This window comes from Lycorma delicatula, chromosome 8, assembly GCF_047948215.1.
Source record: "Lycorma delicatula isolate Av1 chromosome 8, ASM4794821v1, whole genome shotgun sequence".
NCBI classification, from domain to species: domain Eukaryota; kingdom Metazoa; phylum Arthropoda; class Insecta; order Hemiptera; family Fulgoridae; genus Lycorma; species Lycorma delicatula.
Genome location: NC_134462.1, coordinates 48,173,065 through 48,191,164, shown reverse-complemented (window position 1 = coordinate 48,191,164; position 18,100 = coordinate 48,173,065). Strand labels below are relative to the sequence as shown.

Below are 18,100 nucleotides of genomic sequence, written 5' to 3'. Positions count from 1 at the left end.
ATAATGTTTTCCGAATTGGTTTAAACATACATTTTTTAGGGCTGCTTTTGTAATATGTTTGACATTTTTTTTTAAGATGACGAGCATCTACTGCTTTGGTCATTTTGCCGTATGAGAATGAAAATTTGTAGAATGTGAAAAATGCCCTGACCGGAATTCGAACCCAGGACCTTCGGATGAAAAGCTAGGACGCTACCACTCCGTCATAGAGATCGGCGAAATATTTGTTATAAATATACTTGTTAAATAAAATATTAGCATATGTTATAAATATTTGTTATGCTGATATTATAATTTTTGCAACAAACTTATCAGATTTTATAATATGCGATTATGTATAACGCTTCTGTAAAAATATTAAACTTTGTAAAGACATCAGATTCAAGACGTTTTTATAAACTAGCCTATGAATTCAATTAGTTCCTCTGATCAAGAGATTACTTTAAAAATGGATGCTAGTGCAAGTTGTTATCGTGTATTTCGTTTACTTTCTTTTTTGTTTAGCCTCCGGAGCCACCGTAAGGTATTAGTTCAGAGGATGAATGAGGATGATATGTATAGTTGTAAATGACATGTTTTATACAGTCTCAGGTCGACCATTCCTAAGATGTATGATTAATTGAATCCGAACTACCAAAGAATATCGGTATCCACGATCTAGTATTCAAATCCGTATAAAGTAACTTCTTTATTAGGATTTGAACCTTAGAACTCTCGACTTCGAAATCAGCTGATTTGCGAGGACGAGTTTACCACCAGACCAACCGGGTGGGTCTATATTTCCTCTACTATTTGTCTATACTCCAAATAATAAAATTTGAAAAATAAATTTAATTTTGGTTACAGCTGGCAAAGGGGGTAGGGTAAATACAGTCGCCATGGGATCTATATCTCAAAATATTTTTTCAAAAAGTAGAATATTTTTCTTTTACGTAATTCTTTACTTGCATATTTACATATTTTAAAATTCCACATAATTTTTTCCTTTGTCTGTCAAGGCCAAAACCCTTGGTAACCAAAGGACTTTATCCTCTGAAAAAAAGTCAAATGAAAGAAATTAATGCAGCAACCCATTTGTCGGCTTTTCTTTCTTTTTTTTCAATGAAGTTATAATCAATGGAAAAAATCCTAAAAAATTTTCGACTACAATACTTTAGAACATTGTGTTAATATTCTAACAATATAAAATATCTTTCTTATTGTTACAAAATATCTATTTTTGTAACGCATATCACTTCAAAAACCTCATTTGGTTACTACAACTTTTAAACGTTGATATACTTTCTATTTTCCCAACGTATCCCTATTCATTTATATATATATATATAAATGAATGTTTGCTTCTTCCGTATGCGTTCCTATACCATTCATCCGATTGAGATGAAACTTTGGTTAGTTGTGCGCACGTCCGCGAAGGTTTCTGAATTAGTTTGGATCCGCTAGATGGCGCTGGGGTCGAGATATTTTGAAAATTATATTTATGGTACGATTTGGTTCATATTTAGAATATGTGTTACATGGAAAGAAATACCTCTGCAAAAAAATGGACCCGCTAGATGGCGCTGCGGTTGAGATATTAAGAAAAAATGTATGTTTATGGACCGATTTGGCTCATATTCAGAATATTATATTAGTTACGTGAAAAGAAAATTTTGCTAAAACTACCCGCTAGGTGGCGCTGGGGTCGATATATTTACGAAACAAACAATATATATATATATATATATATATATATATATATATAAAGGGCAATGTTCGTATATGTGTCCGCTATAGACTAAAGAACTACTGGACCGCTTTACGCGCGGGGAAAAAAGGGAGAAAGGAAGAAAGAGAGGAAGGGAAAAGGTAGTAAGGGAAGTGGGGAAAAGGGAAAAATTGAAAGATTAAATTTTGTGAAGTTCCGTAATGTTCAGTTTTTTAATGTTTTATCAAACTTTCAATTTGTTTCATTTAATCTACATATATATATATATATATATATATATATATATATATATATATGTATTTATTTGTACTCAAATCTAGCAATAGCGAAGCATTGCCGGGTCTGCTAGTTATCTTATAAATATATATAAATATCTATTAGTCTATGAATATGTTACGCTTTCACGCAAAAAAAACAACTCAACCGATTGAGCTAAATTTTTGCGTGAACATAGTTTTTATACCTAGCGCATACGAAATGTTTCACCGTTTCAAGATTGTGGTCCTTTTTAATAGTTTACGATAACCGGATTATGTTTCTTACAATATTCGACTTTATGGTTAAAACGGATTCGGAGACCACTTGCAGTATTTGAAATTAAATTTTCTACAAAAAAGTTTTCTGCCTTTTACGAAATCTCTTTTGGTTACTGATAAGTCTTTAAAGGTGCGACGGTGTACTGCGTGGCGGCTCAACTAACATAACCACTGCCACTGTTATTGCTTGGGTGACGCGAATGGCTGCACCTGCTTCCAATTACTTGACTAAGAAAACGTAAAAAAAAGAAAAAGAAAGAAAAAGAGAAACGATATATGTTCACTTCTTCTTGGTTTTTTGTCGGGTAACACTAAGAACGCTGCAAAATTCTTTTTTTATCCGTACACTGGACGGGTAACCAGCTATAAATACTATTTTTTAAAATAGGGGCCCCGACTATTCTGAAATCAGCATACTTGGATCACTCGAAGTTTCGAGTTTTGTTCTGATCAAACTGTTGTTCTGGGAAAAGAGATTACAATACACTGATAGTTTTTATTAATTGAACTGGCTTTAATTGTTATTTATCAGTATTATTCTCACAAGCATGGGATAATGAACACAATGAGGATCCAGGGGACGGAGCCTTTACCGGCTCTCTCTCTCTCTCTCTCTCTATATATATATACACACCATATAAGATATTTATTTAACTGAAAGGGAAAATAAAACATTTATAATAAACCCTATTTGAATATTATTTTCCAATATCATTACCTTTCCTTTATTTTTAGGGAATAATCCTGCGAATTTTCATTGAAATCGGTTTAGTAATTGAATTATTGTTATCAATACATATAACAAACGTGAATGAATTGCTAATCCGGGTCTAGTTGCTTAGACTTGTGAAACTCCGAAATCAGATTAAAACCACCAAATAAATATGTTTTATAAAACCGTTATTGTATTTAATAACCCACCGGGTTGGTCTAGTGGTGAATGCGTCTTCCCAAATCAGCTGATTTGGAAGTCGAGAGTTCCACCGTTCAAGTCCTAGTAAAATCAGTTATTTTTGCACGAATTTGAATACTAGATCGTGGATACCGGTGTTTTTTTGGTGGTTGGATTTCAATTAACCACACATCTCAGGAATGTTCGAACTGAGATTGTAGAAGTTTACATTTCATTTACACTCATACATGTCATCCTCATTCATCCTCTGAAGTATTATATGAAAGGTAATTACCGGGGGCTAAACAGGAAAATGAAGATTAACATATTTAATTCGTAAATAAATTCGATTTTTCGAAATAAACATTACATAATAGGAAATGTTAAATTAATTCGATGCATGTAGCAGAAGATAAATCTCTCGTTCCTTCTTTTTATATGAAAATCTATACTGTTAATTAAAAATTTTGATCCGTAACTATATCATGCGTACAAGTAGATTAAATTTATCCAAAAATAACATAGGCAGATCAATATAATATTTGACATGGTATATTACAATTTTTTTGATGTAAACACAAACGTTCGTAATAAAGGTTTGTATATATATAAATATTTAAATACATATTTAATATTTAAATTTCGTAAGTATAAATATTGAAATATTATACATTATTTTAAACGTATCGACTGAAATATTTTTATTTATTTTTTCTTTAATTAATGAATTATTGTGATAAGAATAATATTTAAGCTTTATCAAGAGATGGGGAATAAATCTAATTTTTTTTAAACAGATTAAGTTAATTTTGAAAACTGACAAGAGTACCAATTCGACATCCATATTATTGGAATATTTATTATTTACAATTTATTAAAGAAAATCGATCCTGATTATTTTCTCTTTTTTTTTTTTATTTATTTAGATAAAGAAATAAGTGAATGTGTAAGAATAAAATTTATTTGTAAAAACAGTAATTGAAGAAAAGGGTTAAATTTTAAGATCTATAGAAGAGGTTCTAATCAACCGATGCTTTCTTTGAGAATGATAATATTCAGCTAGTCCTTGTAATGGTTCGAATCATGTTTTCGCTTGTAGGATTGAATATTTCAGTAGGATTAACTTGCTGATATGGAAATATATATTCGGCTAAGTGAAGAAGGCAACGGAAACCATTTAACTCCTCACTCCCTTAATAAACCTGATATCGATCTTGTTAATTTTAACGATGGCTTTTTTAATTTTTGGTCGATACTTGGGACAGCATGACACTACAGTCGTTACGGTATGGTATTTAACATATTCTAAAAGTACCGAGAATGTTCAGCAATATCATTGTCAGCTTTTTTTTTAACTAATTTATCTCTGTAAAAAAAAATTAATTTAAAAATACGCATGCTTTCGCGCACTGTATGTAGTTGCCCGTCAGCTATATTTATTGCTTGTCAGCAATATTGTAAAATATCGAATTAGATGATGCAGTACATCTATCAAATGATCATTTAATAATAACTAGTGATTCCTTGCTACTCCGCAGCGTTATTATTACAAAGTATTGTTATATATTTTTTTAAAAATCGGCTAACAATCTAGTGGACCTGTGGTGCTCCACAGCGTTCTTATTACAAAGTAATGTTATACATTTTAATAAACTGGCTAAAAACCTAATGAACCCGCTGCCCCACACCGTTATTACAAAGTAATGTTATATATTTTAAAATACCAGCTAAAACCCTATTCCATCTTCAACCTGTCTCACCCCAACTTCCTTTTTCTGTTTTTTCCCACGTCAGGTAAAATTCATGCTAAAAACTTATTTCCAGTCCATCTAGTTCTAGTGGACGGGTCGGGCTGATTTTATTTTTTTATTCGGCTCGAAATAGCCCGCAGATATGTCAAGCATCAACGAAACTCGCAGGGAAAAGGTGATTTCCCTGCGAGTAATAATCTCGGAAAACTCTTCAATTAAGTAATAAATGAGGATTTTTTGAGGAACTCAGAGGAGGCACAAGTTTGGGGTCCGATGACGCTCGATGACTTATCTATAAGTAATTTCGAGAAAAAAAATCAGTCCGATACGTCCAGTGGAATATCCGGACGGATTAGTAAAAGGTTTTCATATTACGTGGTCAAGACCAATTTCCAGTCCGTTTAGATGTTCTAGACATGTCTGTGGGTTATATTGAGGAAAATAAAAACAAATCACTCCCGATCCATCCAGTAGAGCGCCCAGACTAAGTATGTTTTCTGCCCAATTTTTTTAATATTTAACATTTATTGCTTTTGTCTTTCTTTTCCACTTCATGGATTAGGCAACTCTCAACCCTTGATTGCTCCAAGAAACCTCATTTCTGTTACACCAATCTTTTCTCTTCTAGAAAGCATCCACATTTTGCTACCGTACAATACTACTAGTACCGCCATAATTTTATAAAATTTAAGCCTTATTCTTTTTGAGTGTTATTTTTAAAATATGTCTAAATTTTTTAATCTTGTTCGTCCTATCTTTGTAGATACATCGCAACTTAAATATTTAAAGGCGGTATACTTGCTTAAGAATTGTATCATTGAGCAAAATTTATCATATTATTGGATCCTTCCCTAAAAAAGCCAAAATTTTCGTGTTTTTACGGAGATTCTTAATTTGTACCCACTGCACACAGCCTTTTGTTTATCCCTTCTTCCCTTGGGACCGGATCTAGGCCGGAGAAATACGACCCAATCCCAAGGGTGCCTTTGCCTCTAACCTCCCGAGTGACGATGCTGGACCCGGCTATGCCGTTCCCAGCACGGGGTACCACCCGGTCGGCCGAGATGGGTTTTTTCTAATGTCTTGCTTCTAAGCGGAAGTCCCCCTAGAGGGACCTTCACCCAGGACTCTAACTAACAAAATCCCCTGGACTAACAAAATCCCCTGGAGGTCTCCTTTCACTTATCGGCCCTGACACCTCGGCATCCCACGCCTCCTGAAATGGGCTATCCACCCAACCCCAAATCTCCGTTTTCGACGTCCCTCCTAGCATCCTTCTCATCTTCCAACTCCTCCCTAGCCTTAGCTCTCATTATACGGATGACCATATTACTATTGGCGTCCCAATTCCGCCAATTAAACAACATCGTCTCCACCACGTTATCTGAGATGATCACACCGATAAAATGCTCCACCTCTCTCCTCTCCATCACCGATCTGACACAGTAGAACGCTGTGTGCTTCACTGGATCACTCTCTCCGTAGTAGACGCACCCATTCGACCCCTCCTCTTTCTGTCCCACAGATACTTGCTGAAGCAGCCATGACCGGACAGGAACTGCGTCATCTCATAGGTTAACTCGCCATACCTTCTGCTCAGCCATGATTTGATCTGTAGGATCAGCCTTTTCGTCCAGTTCCCTACCTGCGTCCTTTCCCAACGGTCCCTGCACACAGTTTGCTTCTATATTTAATAAATAAGTAAATGATAAATCATTTAATTTCGGAGACGATTTTTTTAATTCTCTTTTTGAGATACTTTGAAAGTACTTTAGTATTAATGTTGCTAGTGTGGTAGTCAATAACGTTGCAATTTAAAATACAATTTACGGCTAGACTAATTTAAAAATTTCATGCAACCGAATTGTCATTTTATCTAACTGGTACATAAACTTACCAGACATATGAACTATGAACTTTATAGAAATTTTTAAAATATCACATCTCGTTTACTAGATCAAACTGCTTTTATAGATAATTTTACCAGATATATCTGGCGACTATGAAAAATTTCCTGAAAAAAATCATATTATATTTCTAAAACAAATTATTTTTCCTAATAATCACTTTATTTAAACTTTTTCATACATATTTAAAATAAATTTTCATATCGCACCAAATATTTTTTTTCTATCATAGATTTGTTACTGAAAAGTTTTTTAATGCATTCTATTTATCTTTGTTCTTGTTTGAAGGCCGATAAAAAGAATCCATTCATAAAATAGACTATTTCATTTTCAGCTTTGTTGGAACTATCGAAGGTTAAAAGTTCAGATAATCGACACTCATTATAGTTTGACTAATGATACCCCCTATTTTGCTTACTTATTTATTTAGGTTTTATTTAATCATAAAAACTTGTCTATGAATGGAATTAGGGGTAGAGTTTTCCTTAAATTATTTTTTTAATCCTAAGATTTTTAATCTTATTTTAATAAAATCTATCTTGTCTTTAAACCATAGGTTTAAGAGAGCAAGTGTTTGATTAATACTTCTCAATAACGTAAAGCTTTAATAATTTTATAACAGAAATAACTCATTTAGGTTTGATAAAATTTCATTAATGTATTGGGTGAACTTTCCCCATTCTTATATTCAATTCTTACTTACAAGCGCGCGTGGGTATTTTGAATTATTAATGATACTCTGCCAGGCAACTTTACTTGTAATTAATTGTCTATCATCAGCTGTTTTAATTATCACTGCTGTTTTGTTTGGAGGTGGGGTTTGACCTACCTTAACCTATTAAGCGGAGGAAATATGTATTCCTTCTCCTTAGTCAACGAAAATTGTAAGAAAAAGTCTTCTGTAAGAAAAAATTATGTATTATAATTTATAAATCAGTTTATCATAGGATCAGATATTTCAAATAATGAGCCTTTAAAAAATTAATGAAAAAAAATTAGAATTAATTAGTTAATACTATACATAATTTTAAGTTTGCAGATGCAATATTAGAAAACGTTTGAACTGAAAAATACAATTATGATGGATTCTTCAGAGGTAGTTTTGATTAGTATGAATTTATTGATCTTGAATAAAATTAGTTTTATTGCTTTTAATGAATGTTTATTATGTTGTAATTTTAAAAATATTGATTTGGGGAAAAGTTTCTTCGTATTTTAATGCAAAAATAAAACATAGTTTTTTTATATATTTCAAACGAAATCTATTAAATAAAATAAGTGCCGTTTAGATCGATCACCTTTTGGCATTTTTGAGGTAAAATCATTATCTTGTCACTATTCCTATAGTGACAAGATAATGATTTTGTGTTGTGTTGTTTTCTGGATGAAAATCTGTGATAAGTGATTTTTATAGTCCTCCTTTGAAGCAAAGTTTATACTTTAAAGAGAGTTTTGTAGAGACCGAAACAAATGGCAGTCTGACGGTGCATGATCAAGACTATTCATACGGTGGATGCATCAGAACTTCCCAGCTAAGTTCTCTCAATTTTCTATGCGTCACCAAAGATGTATGAAGTCTGACGTTCAGATGATGGACGACGACACCTTTCCTGTCGATTAGTTTGGTCTCTATATCTTGATTTCATGATGTAGTTTTAGCAGTTTTTAACAAAATAGATTGGAATTCTAAGAAAACACAAGAATTCAGTGGCGAGATGTATGCAGCCAAAATTAGCAAAATATTGATTTTATATTGGATATTGTTGGCATTGGAAAATGTTTTTTCATATTTTCCCAGTAGAAAGCTTTAGAATCTGATAAACTTTGTTAATATGAATCAAATTCGTCTTTTGCGTTTTTGAAAGGTAACATCACTGAGTAGTTTTATTAAGATTAGGGTGTATTAGTTTATATATTTAAAAGTTAATGCGTGTTGAAAATTAGTGAAAATAAGGAAAAAACTTGATACATTTTGAAATTATATTACAAAAAAGGGAAGAATGCGACTCAGGCTGCTAAAAAATTTACGATGTTTGTGGACGTAATGGTGTGTCTACTTGTGGCTCAAAGCTGGCAGGAAATTTTGTTGTCAGTAGTGCACCACGTTCTGGTCGGCTAATGACTGATCAAGTCGATGCAATCGCGGAAGAAATGAGCAAGACTAGCACAAAAAAGCAGTTATGACATCCATAATGAACTAAACCAAATGGTCTTAAACTGTTTGTAGTTCTCAAAAATAGTTTTAAACCGTTTGAAGAAAGCTGGACACAAAAACGATATTTGGGTGCCACGTGATTTAACAATAAAAAATTGATTAGATTGAATTCCCATCTGAAAAAGTTGTCAAAAAGGAACTGAATCGAATCATTTTTGAAACGGCTCAATATGGGCGTTAAAGATTGGATCATGTTTGATAATAATGTATGGAAAAGATCGTGGTCGAAGCAGATGAAGCTTTATAAATGGCAGCGGAAAAGCCAGGATTGACGCCAAGAGAAGTGATTCTGTGTGTGGTGGATTGGAAAGAAATTTTTCATTATTTTTATTGTCAACATATATAAAGATTACGCCAAACAATCGAGGTAGATCAATCAGAATTGATCGACAGGAAAGATGTCATTCATCACGACAAAGCCAGACCTCATACAACCTTGATGATCCTCGAAAATTGAGAGAATTTAGCTGGAAAGTTTTGGTGCATTCACTGTATGAACAGTCTTGAGCGTCAAACTACCATTTATTTCAGTCTCTACATAAATCTCCTAAAGGTAACATGTTGGCTTTAAAAGACGCCTGTGAAAATCATTTATCAGAGTGTTTCACCCAGAAAAAACACATAAGTTCTATAAAGCCAAATCTCTAAAATGGTAAAAGGTGATTAATCAAAACAGCAGATATTTGATTTAATAAACTTCATTTGAAATATATAAAACCCTTATTTTACTTTTGCATTAAAATACGGAGAAATCTTTTTCACAAACCATATTTTTATAACTTAGAACATACTAAACATGAATGAAAGGCAAAAAAATCAATTTTACTCAAGATCGATAAATTCATATTATTCAAAACTACCTCTGAAGAATTCGCATTACTTCGTAAAAACTTATTTTTCACTTAAAATTGTTTTTTATATAATGCACGAACAAGCTAAAAGAAACAATATAGATATAAAATTCGGTAAAAGAATTGTCTATTGAATAAAGAATGAATTATTGAATTAAACCTTCATGTTCAGTATGAATGTCTTAAATTTCTATTTAATACGAATTGATTTTTAAGTTTATTTTTTCTGTTACTGTTTCTACATTGTCTGAAAAATGGGCTAAGTCATCTATAGATGTCAAACAATTAATTCCTAGATTTTGATTTTTATACCCCCAAATTTTATTTATTTTCTTATTCTTTTTTCTTTTAATCCCGTCTCCCACACTTTAATTGCTTTTTACGAGATGCATTTAAATAGAACCTGTGAAATGTTTATTTCCTTGTCTTATTCCTGTTTTAATTTTATAAAGACCTCTGAAATTTCATCTATAAATCTAATTTTAAATTTGTTAAAGTTTATTTAATTTCTGAAAATAGTCATAAACTTTCGTAAAATTTATAAAAACAATTACAATTACTATTTAGTTATTACACATATTTTTTATGAGAAAAATGTAATAAATAAATCCCCAATAAAATTGAGCAGAAAGAATAAATCTAAAGTAAACTACCTGACATTTGAAGCCGATTTTGCTCTACTTTCCGAGAATCTAACAGATGCGGCAACACAAATTAATCTTTTAGAAGAAATAGCTTGTAAAACAAGTTTAAAAATTTCTGTAGAAAAAACTAAATTCCTATCCAACATTAAAAATATCGGGTACATAGAAAAGGTTAAAAAAATTTAATATCTAGGAGAGATAATACAAGAAAATGAATTAGAAAAATCCGCCATAAATGATAATGCAAAGAGCATTAGATCTGATTAAGAATGTCTATAACAAAAGATGAAAAATTAACGCATTATAGCACTCTGAAACATAGTGTTTATATGCTTATTAATTAATTATAAATTAGATTTGTTAGTGAGAAGAATTAGGTCTTCTAAACACCAATAAAAGCTGGAAAATAAAAAGTAATAATGAAGTATACAAAAACATAAGAAAAAATTTGGGAACGATGAGAAAAAGAAGATTGATTTTCTTCGGGCATTTATGCAGAATGAATGACAACAGGTTAACGTAACAGATTTTCAAGTACCTTTGGGAAAAAAAGTTAATAACAAGCTGGATCCAAGAAATAAAAAAAAGATTTTGAAAGGAATAATATAAAAGAGGATGAAATAACAGAAAAAGATGTGTTTCGAAGGAAAGTGCGAAAAATATAAGGATTCCAAGTGGAAAGGATAAGAGAAGTGGAACAAAGTGGTCTGAGGAAAGGAAAAAACGCGTACGAAAAGATGAATAAGGAAACAACAAAAGAAAAGGAAATGAAATTGTTAAGTGAACCTTAGGCAGCCTTAACGAAAGGAAACAAAAGATCCATAATATAAGGTAAATTCTTCTTTTATTTTGATAGAAATAAAAATTCATCTTGAAGAAAATATCCGCAACGATTTTATGTCTTATGTCTAGGTGTATTTTGTTAGGATTTATTCGTAAATAAATCTAACGAATAGTCTCTTTGTACATGTCTTATATTTTTTTTTTTACGGAACTCTTTATGAAGGAAGTAAAATTTTCTTGCGTACGTATTATTTATAATATTAACCGATCGTTTTATATTTTGTTACATTATAATTTATGTCGAGGTAACTTTATATTATTATTGCATTCATTTATTCATTTTATTTTAATAGCCTGATACAACTGTAAATAAATAAAATAAACAAATAAATAAAAGATGCAAATCAAATAAATACCTGTTATGAGTCCAACAGCAGGTGCGGTTGTCGTACCCATCGGTGTTGTTAAAAAAACTTTGTGTATTCTACAGTTTGAATGAATAGTGGTGGGGGAACCATTGATGTTCTCTGACCGGCAGATCTTCGTCAGTTTGTGGCGCGAAGGCGCAGCACGGACATGGTGAGTTGTGCGGTTATTGTGTTGGGCTTGACGCTCGTATGTCGTCCCAGTTCGGGGTTAATCGATACTTTTCCTTTCGAGGAAGGTATCTTTCTTAATAAAAGAGGTGTAATAGGTGGTACCCCGTGTTATGATGATAATGGACGTCCACAGGTAATGTATTTTGAGCTTTGTCAGTTTTCGTATAAAACTTTGAAGTGTTAAACAATTTTTTAATAAATTAATTGGTGATAAAATGGGAAAATTTTTTTTAAAATACATATAATATACATCATTGTTCGTACTAAAGTTACCTATACTTTTTCACCTAAGAAAGTTATAAAAATAATGTATTTAATTTGATTAAATTAGAAAATAAATAATCTCGGCTTATTTCGTCGAATTAATCAGACATTGATTCTCGATAAGATATCTTAGATTAATAACGTTAAGTTCTAAACCGGTAATAACTGGAAATGAATTGCAATTAGCTTCAAGAAAACGACAGTCATTCTTAAAAATAAGTATCTCGTGTCTGGTTTACCATGGAAAGTCAAAAAATTAAGTTTTTTTTGTTTTCTTTTTCATTAAACGAAACGTATCGTTTGATATCAGTATGCCAAATCACCTGAAATGTTAGTCGTTCAGTTACATAAATTACATTTTCATTCTGTTCATCGGAATGGTTTTATAATGAACATCATTACTGTCATTGAAATCAACTGTATAGATTTCTCTTGCACCTCAAGCGGATTTATATTTGTTATTGCCATAAGAAAGATATAAAAAGTACGTAGATACAACAAATTAATGTAATCGTTTCTGTTGTGAAACAATGCGTTGTTTTCTCGAAACAATGCGTTATATACATTGTTTCAGCTTAGTCGAAATGTAGGTATATATACTGTTTTTAGTTATACTCAATTTCGTAAACAGAAACTATTGACAAAATATGAACTGTTTTTATAAATATTTGATTTCAATTTATTCAATTTTTTTTTTATATATTAGGTAGACATAATTGTATTTTATGCTGATTTTAAACTCTAAGAAATTTTTATTTAAGGTTAAAGAAGATTGTTCCTTTAAAATTTTCTTTCACAATCCATTAATCTAAAAATATTCTGTTAGAAAAGTATTTTATCGAATAATTTCTAATGGTTTGTGATATAATATACTCTTTATTGGTTTATTTATTTAAACTGATAAACGGGTGTTATTTAAAAAGGTTGTTTCAATTCGTTTTTATAATAAAATATTAAAAATTCTCAGGAATTAATACAGATCGTTTAAGTCTGTTATATTTGTACTTATTTTTATAGTCTGTAGAGTTTCTTTATTTAGATGTTATTATTGTACAATTCTACATAAAATTTGTATAAAATAAGAAATGCTGTTTATCACTAATTCTATATAGTATACTATGACTGATATTATGTATAAACAGAAATTATGAAAAGCTGACTGTCGTCTTATGTTTAATCTACACTAATAAAAATATTTTAATTATTTATTTCGAACAAAGTATTTCTTAATATTATAATCCTTTTATATTTATTTGAAAACACGCCTGAATTCTTGTTTAGGACCTACGTGCTTTTAATAACTTTTCGGGTTTAGTTGTAGAGTGTTTTCGACGGCTGGTAGTTTCATTGTGATAGCTGTTCGTCTGTCTGTCCGGCTTGATTTTCAACAATGCGGTTTAGTTCACTTGTAGACAGTGTAGCCTATCGGTCTGTACTTTGTACCTCGCCATCATTTTATGTCCCTATTTCTCATTACGACTGATTAGATGTAATAAAACAAGTTGATATGAAGCAATAATCCGTTTTTTTTTGGTTTTTTTTTATATAATAGCTTGTTTTAAACATAATATTTTAAAATATAAATTCATATCTAGTAATTGAAAATTGTTTATATATTTCCTGTTATTTTACTTCAACTTATATTAATTAAAACTATGCGATTATTTATATTGTTATTTTTTTTTAAATCCGTTTTAGTTCTTGGTATTAATTTATGTTGACTTTTATTAATTTTTATTGCAAGAATCAAAAGTTAGCGATAAATTTTTTTAATCGAATTTTTATTTGTGTCCCATAAAACCTTATTAATTTCAAATAAAATTTTACACTCACGGATTTTTAAAATCTAATATAATCCTTAAGAATACACATATGTTAAATAGGGAGACTAGTCCCTGTTAGTGTAAACCGAAGGGGGAGAAGGGTTTAAAAAACTAGTTTTAGAAACTATACTCGAGTTATACAACATTTTAATCATTTTGATGAGGCAAAAATATTAGCCTTAAAAAATCATCACTGATTATTTTTACGCAAAATGATGCCTTTTTAAAAACAAGCGTTTTCCGACCACCTACCTTCAGATTTCATTAAATTGTTATATCATAAAAAAAAATAATTATTCTAATTTTCTATTTTTCTAATTTAAAAATTTTTAAAGAAAAGTTTAAAACTTAAGTTTTAAAAGTTAAAAACTTTTTTAAAAGATACGCAAATGTGAAGTTCTGAACTTTAAATTTCTTTAAGTCATATTAAAATAAAAAAAAATATCTCGCTTTATTCGTTCTTTGGTACTTACGTATTAGCCTGTCGATTAATATATTGCAAACTTTTGGGTTATTGTTAATATCACCCGATATAACCATTTATATTTATTTATTTTATAAATATAATTTAACCAAACCTAACCTACCCTTGCTTCGCTCGCTAACCTTTACTAATTAACCCAGTAATGTTTTGAGTATTTCAATTATTGTTAATTAGTCGAGGTTAGCGAGCGTAGGTTAAGTTTGGTTAATTTATATTTTTAATTATAAATAATAATACTTATATTTTTATTATGCAAAATATGTTAATGATCCCGTAACTTTGAAGTTACGGGATCACTACAGTTTTGGTCGACCGGCTAATATGTAAGTACCCGTCCTTCTGATTATTTAAACATTTTCAGAATTTTAATTTGAAGAGAGATTTCTATAGATCCAATTTTTATAAAATGATAAAGTTAGTTTTCCCTTTAAATTCTTTTTAAGATTTTTATCGGAATTCCTACGCATTTTTCTTCAAATTTCGGCAATTATTAAAAAAAGTTTTTTTTTTTTAACTTAACTGAGAGATATTTTTAACAAAAAAATGTTTATTTACCTATACAGTTGATGAATTTCATTTTAGTGGATGCCGTCATTGCATAGGATTGAATTTTTTTAAATAGTAATGATACAGATATAATGGAAATGATCATGGTGGAAGAGTCGTATGCCTTAGGGCAGATTACACGATGAATATTAAGAAGTTCTTAACATTTTGATATTCACTGTAATTTTCTCCCAGAATTTTTATGAAAATTGATTTTGAAAATTTTATTTATAAAAATAGTCCAAATAGTCTTTGTTTTTTGTACGTTCATAAAATTTGTAAAAAGTAATTTATCAAGTCCTCCATTCATTTTCTTATTTTTGACACAAGTTGTCTTCCTTACGAATAGCTTGTTTCCGTTTAGACCGTATTTTCTGTAGAGCTGTATATATGTTAAATAAAAACAAATGGATAAAAATATTTATTCAACAAATCCTAATAAAACAGACAGTTTAAAAGAATACTTTTTAAATTTTGATTTGAAGAAGTTTTATTTTCATGTTTTTACTTTTTAGGGGGTTTTTTAAAATAATTTTTTATATGAATAAAACTGCTACATTTACTGTAGTTTTTATCTTGGAACGTTATATCTAAATATAGGTTTTTTGTTCTTTCCATTGGCATAATGTCTTCAAAATTATATTTAGCATCTGTATAGTGATAGAAAAGCAATAGTCTATTTTTGTTGAAAAAAAAAATTACTTTAGAGAAGTTATCAGGTCAATCAGTAAATAATTCAGCAACGCTGTGTAAATACTTTAAAATTTATTCAACTATTTTTCATAGAACGAAAAATGAAACCTGTATTTAGAATCGATAGTTGATCAGTATAAATTCATAAAGATTTGATACTTTTTTTAATTTTTTGCTTTGTTTTATAATTTATTCGCGTAATGTACTTTTTATAAAAATTACAACCGGTTACTTTACCGGTTGTAAAGTAACCGGCTACTTTACTCCTATAGGAGCAAAGTACTCGGCTGGTGCTAAGTCAACGCTTAATGTTTCGTTGTAAGCAGAATATAGTAATGTTGTTATACATAGTATTTTATAGATTAACCAAGTAATATAGGTTATTTAATATCTTTTTTGGTTGTTTTATTTAATTTAACTACTTTTTTTTTACCATTTTCTTTAAAATTCTTAGGCAAATTATAATTATTTCAAAGAAAAATAACTATGAATTAAGGTTTCGTCAATTATACAAGGGACCTGTTGACAATACAAACTAATTAAATAATAATCACGTTTTTTTTTGCTTGATGGATTTATTCACCAGAGAAAATTAGAAAGAATCTGGAAATGGAATTTTGTAGCGTATGAAAAATGCCATGTCTGTCCGGATTTAAACTTGGAACCCCCGAATGAAAGGCTGAGAAGCTACCACTCCGCTACAGAGATCAGCGGATTGGAGTTTTATATTCTATATTAATTTTTTTATTTATAGGTTACAAAATGTAAATTACATTGTCTACTACAATGTATGTTTTCATTCGTGTAACTTTATTTATTGCTGTATTTTAATTCTAAGCAAATAAATAAAATTGTTAAACGGTTTCTTTCTGTATATACAAATTAAGTATATTAATTTAAAATAAAGTTCTTTACTGAATTAGTTTCTTGTGTATTTGTACGTTGTGAGCTTTAGTAGGTTTATTTCAGCTTGAAGTACTCCCTTGAAAATAATCCATGCTTTTGTTTATTCTCGAGGGATTTACTCTATTTTAAGTTTATAAAATTTGTGGCATTTGTGGTACAATATTGTTTTACACAACATATCTTTATTCCCCTTTATTTTGATTAGTACCATAATACATTTAGTTCCCTTAAAATTAAATAAACTTTTATTTTCATTCAGATTATTTATATTGATTTCTAAATAAATGAATATTGAATTCTTACAAATGAAAGAAAGAATGGTCCCATATAAAAGTAAATTACTTTTAATTTTTAAGTTTGCGGAAAGTCCGGACATCAGACTTTGCGTTGTCCGGACTTTGCGCAGAGTACAATAAGGAGGCTTCATTTAAGTATTTTTGATTCTTGTGTGTGTGTGTGTGTGTATGTGTGTGTGTAAGAAGAGAAGAAGAGGAGGGGTTAGCAGATGGTGTACCGACGAGTCTTATTTGTCTCAAAGCTTTTACTGTAAAGCTTGTCGGTACAATATTTTTTTAAATAAATTATTTGGTTTGCCGACTCTTGAGCAAGCTACGTATAATTGGTCGTGCAAAGAACATGATCTTTCAAAGTTAATGCCTGCCATAATAAGTGATTATTCCTGTGCCTTGTTGATACTCATACGGGAGATAAATATGTCTTCTCCTGCGGCATTGTCCGTGATAATCGTGGCTTCTATTGCACTGAGCAATAGATCCTTTACGATGATTCTTTTTCCGTTGCAGCAAAAAAATAGCCACCCACGGATGACTATTTTTTTGGTTGCAGAATACTCTTTTCTTCGATGGAAATTTGATAGGTTTGAAGAGTACGCAGTCAAAAGCTGCAATTAAAATATTTCCAAAATATTAATTTTCCAACAACATTTTCCCAATAATATTACTTTTCCACATCTAATTGTACTACTGTTCGAAAATCATTTGTTTAATAATCATCGATTTCCATATTATCGAATTTATTTTCTTGCTTTATTTTTGTAAACTTAATCATAAAATTTCATCACTATCTGAATATAACTGTAGATCTGTATAAGAGACAAATGGATACACAAACAATCTTATTTATAGTTTTTCTAAGTTAAAAATATTGAATTCAAAAAAATGGAAATGAAGAGAAATATTTAATATCCAGCGCATTGAATTTCATGGAGTAATAAAAAGTAAAGTTTATTACTATTTTTTTTCTTATAATTTATATACAGGTGATTCACGAAGAAACGGAAATAAATTCAGGTCATGTTTACAAGGGAAAATATACAAAAAATACATATTAGCATGAGTCCGGAAACGCTTCTTTTCGAGTTATAATTGGATAGAAAATTCGATTTCTATTCCAAATGAAGTTGTATTGACATTCTTGGAACTTAAAGTAAGGAATGTATTTAATAGTTTCATATGTGGTTTTTGATTTGAAAAATTGA

The 18,100-nt window shown here is 30.2% G+C and overlaps 1 protein-coding gene across 1 annotated transcript in view; it reads left to right on the top strand.

The window, feature by feature from the left end:
- The first annotated feature begins 11,848 nt into the window (after positions 1 to 11,848).
- Positions 11,849 to 18,100, top strand: part of LanB2 (laminin subunit gamma-1) — a 771,247-nt gene continuing 764,995 nt past the window's right edge. Inside the window, exon 1 of the mRNA XM_075373886.1 lies at positions 11,849 to 12,019. Within this exon, the coding sequence (XP_075230001.1) occupies positions 11,864 to 12,019 (156 nt within the window). The 5' untranslated portion in view covers positions 11,849 to 11,863. The remainder of the gene's footprint in view (positions 12,020 to 18,100) is intronic.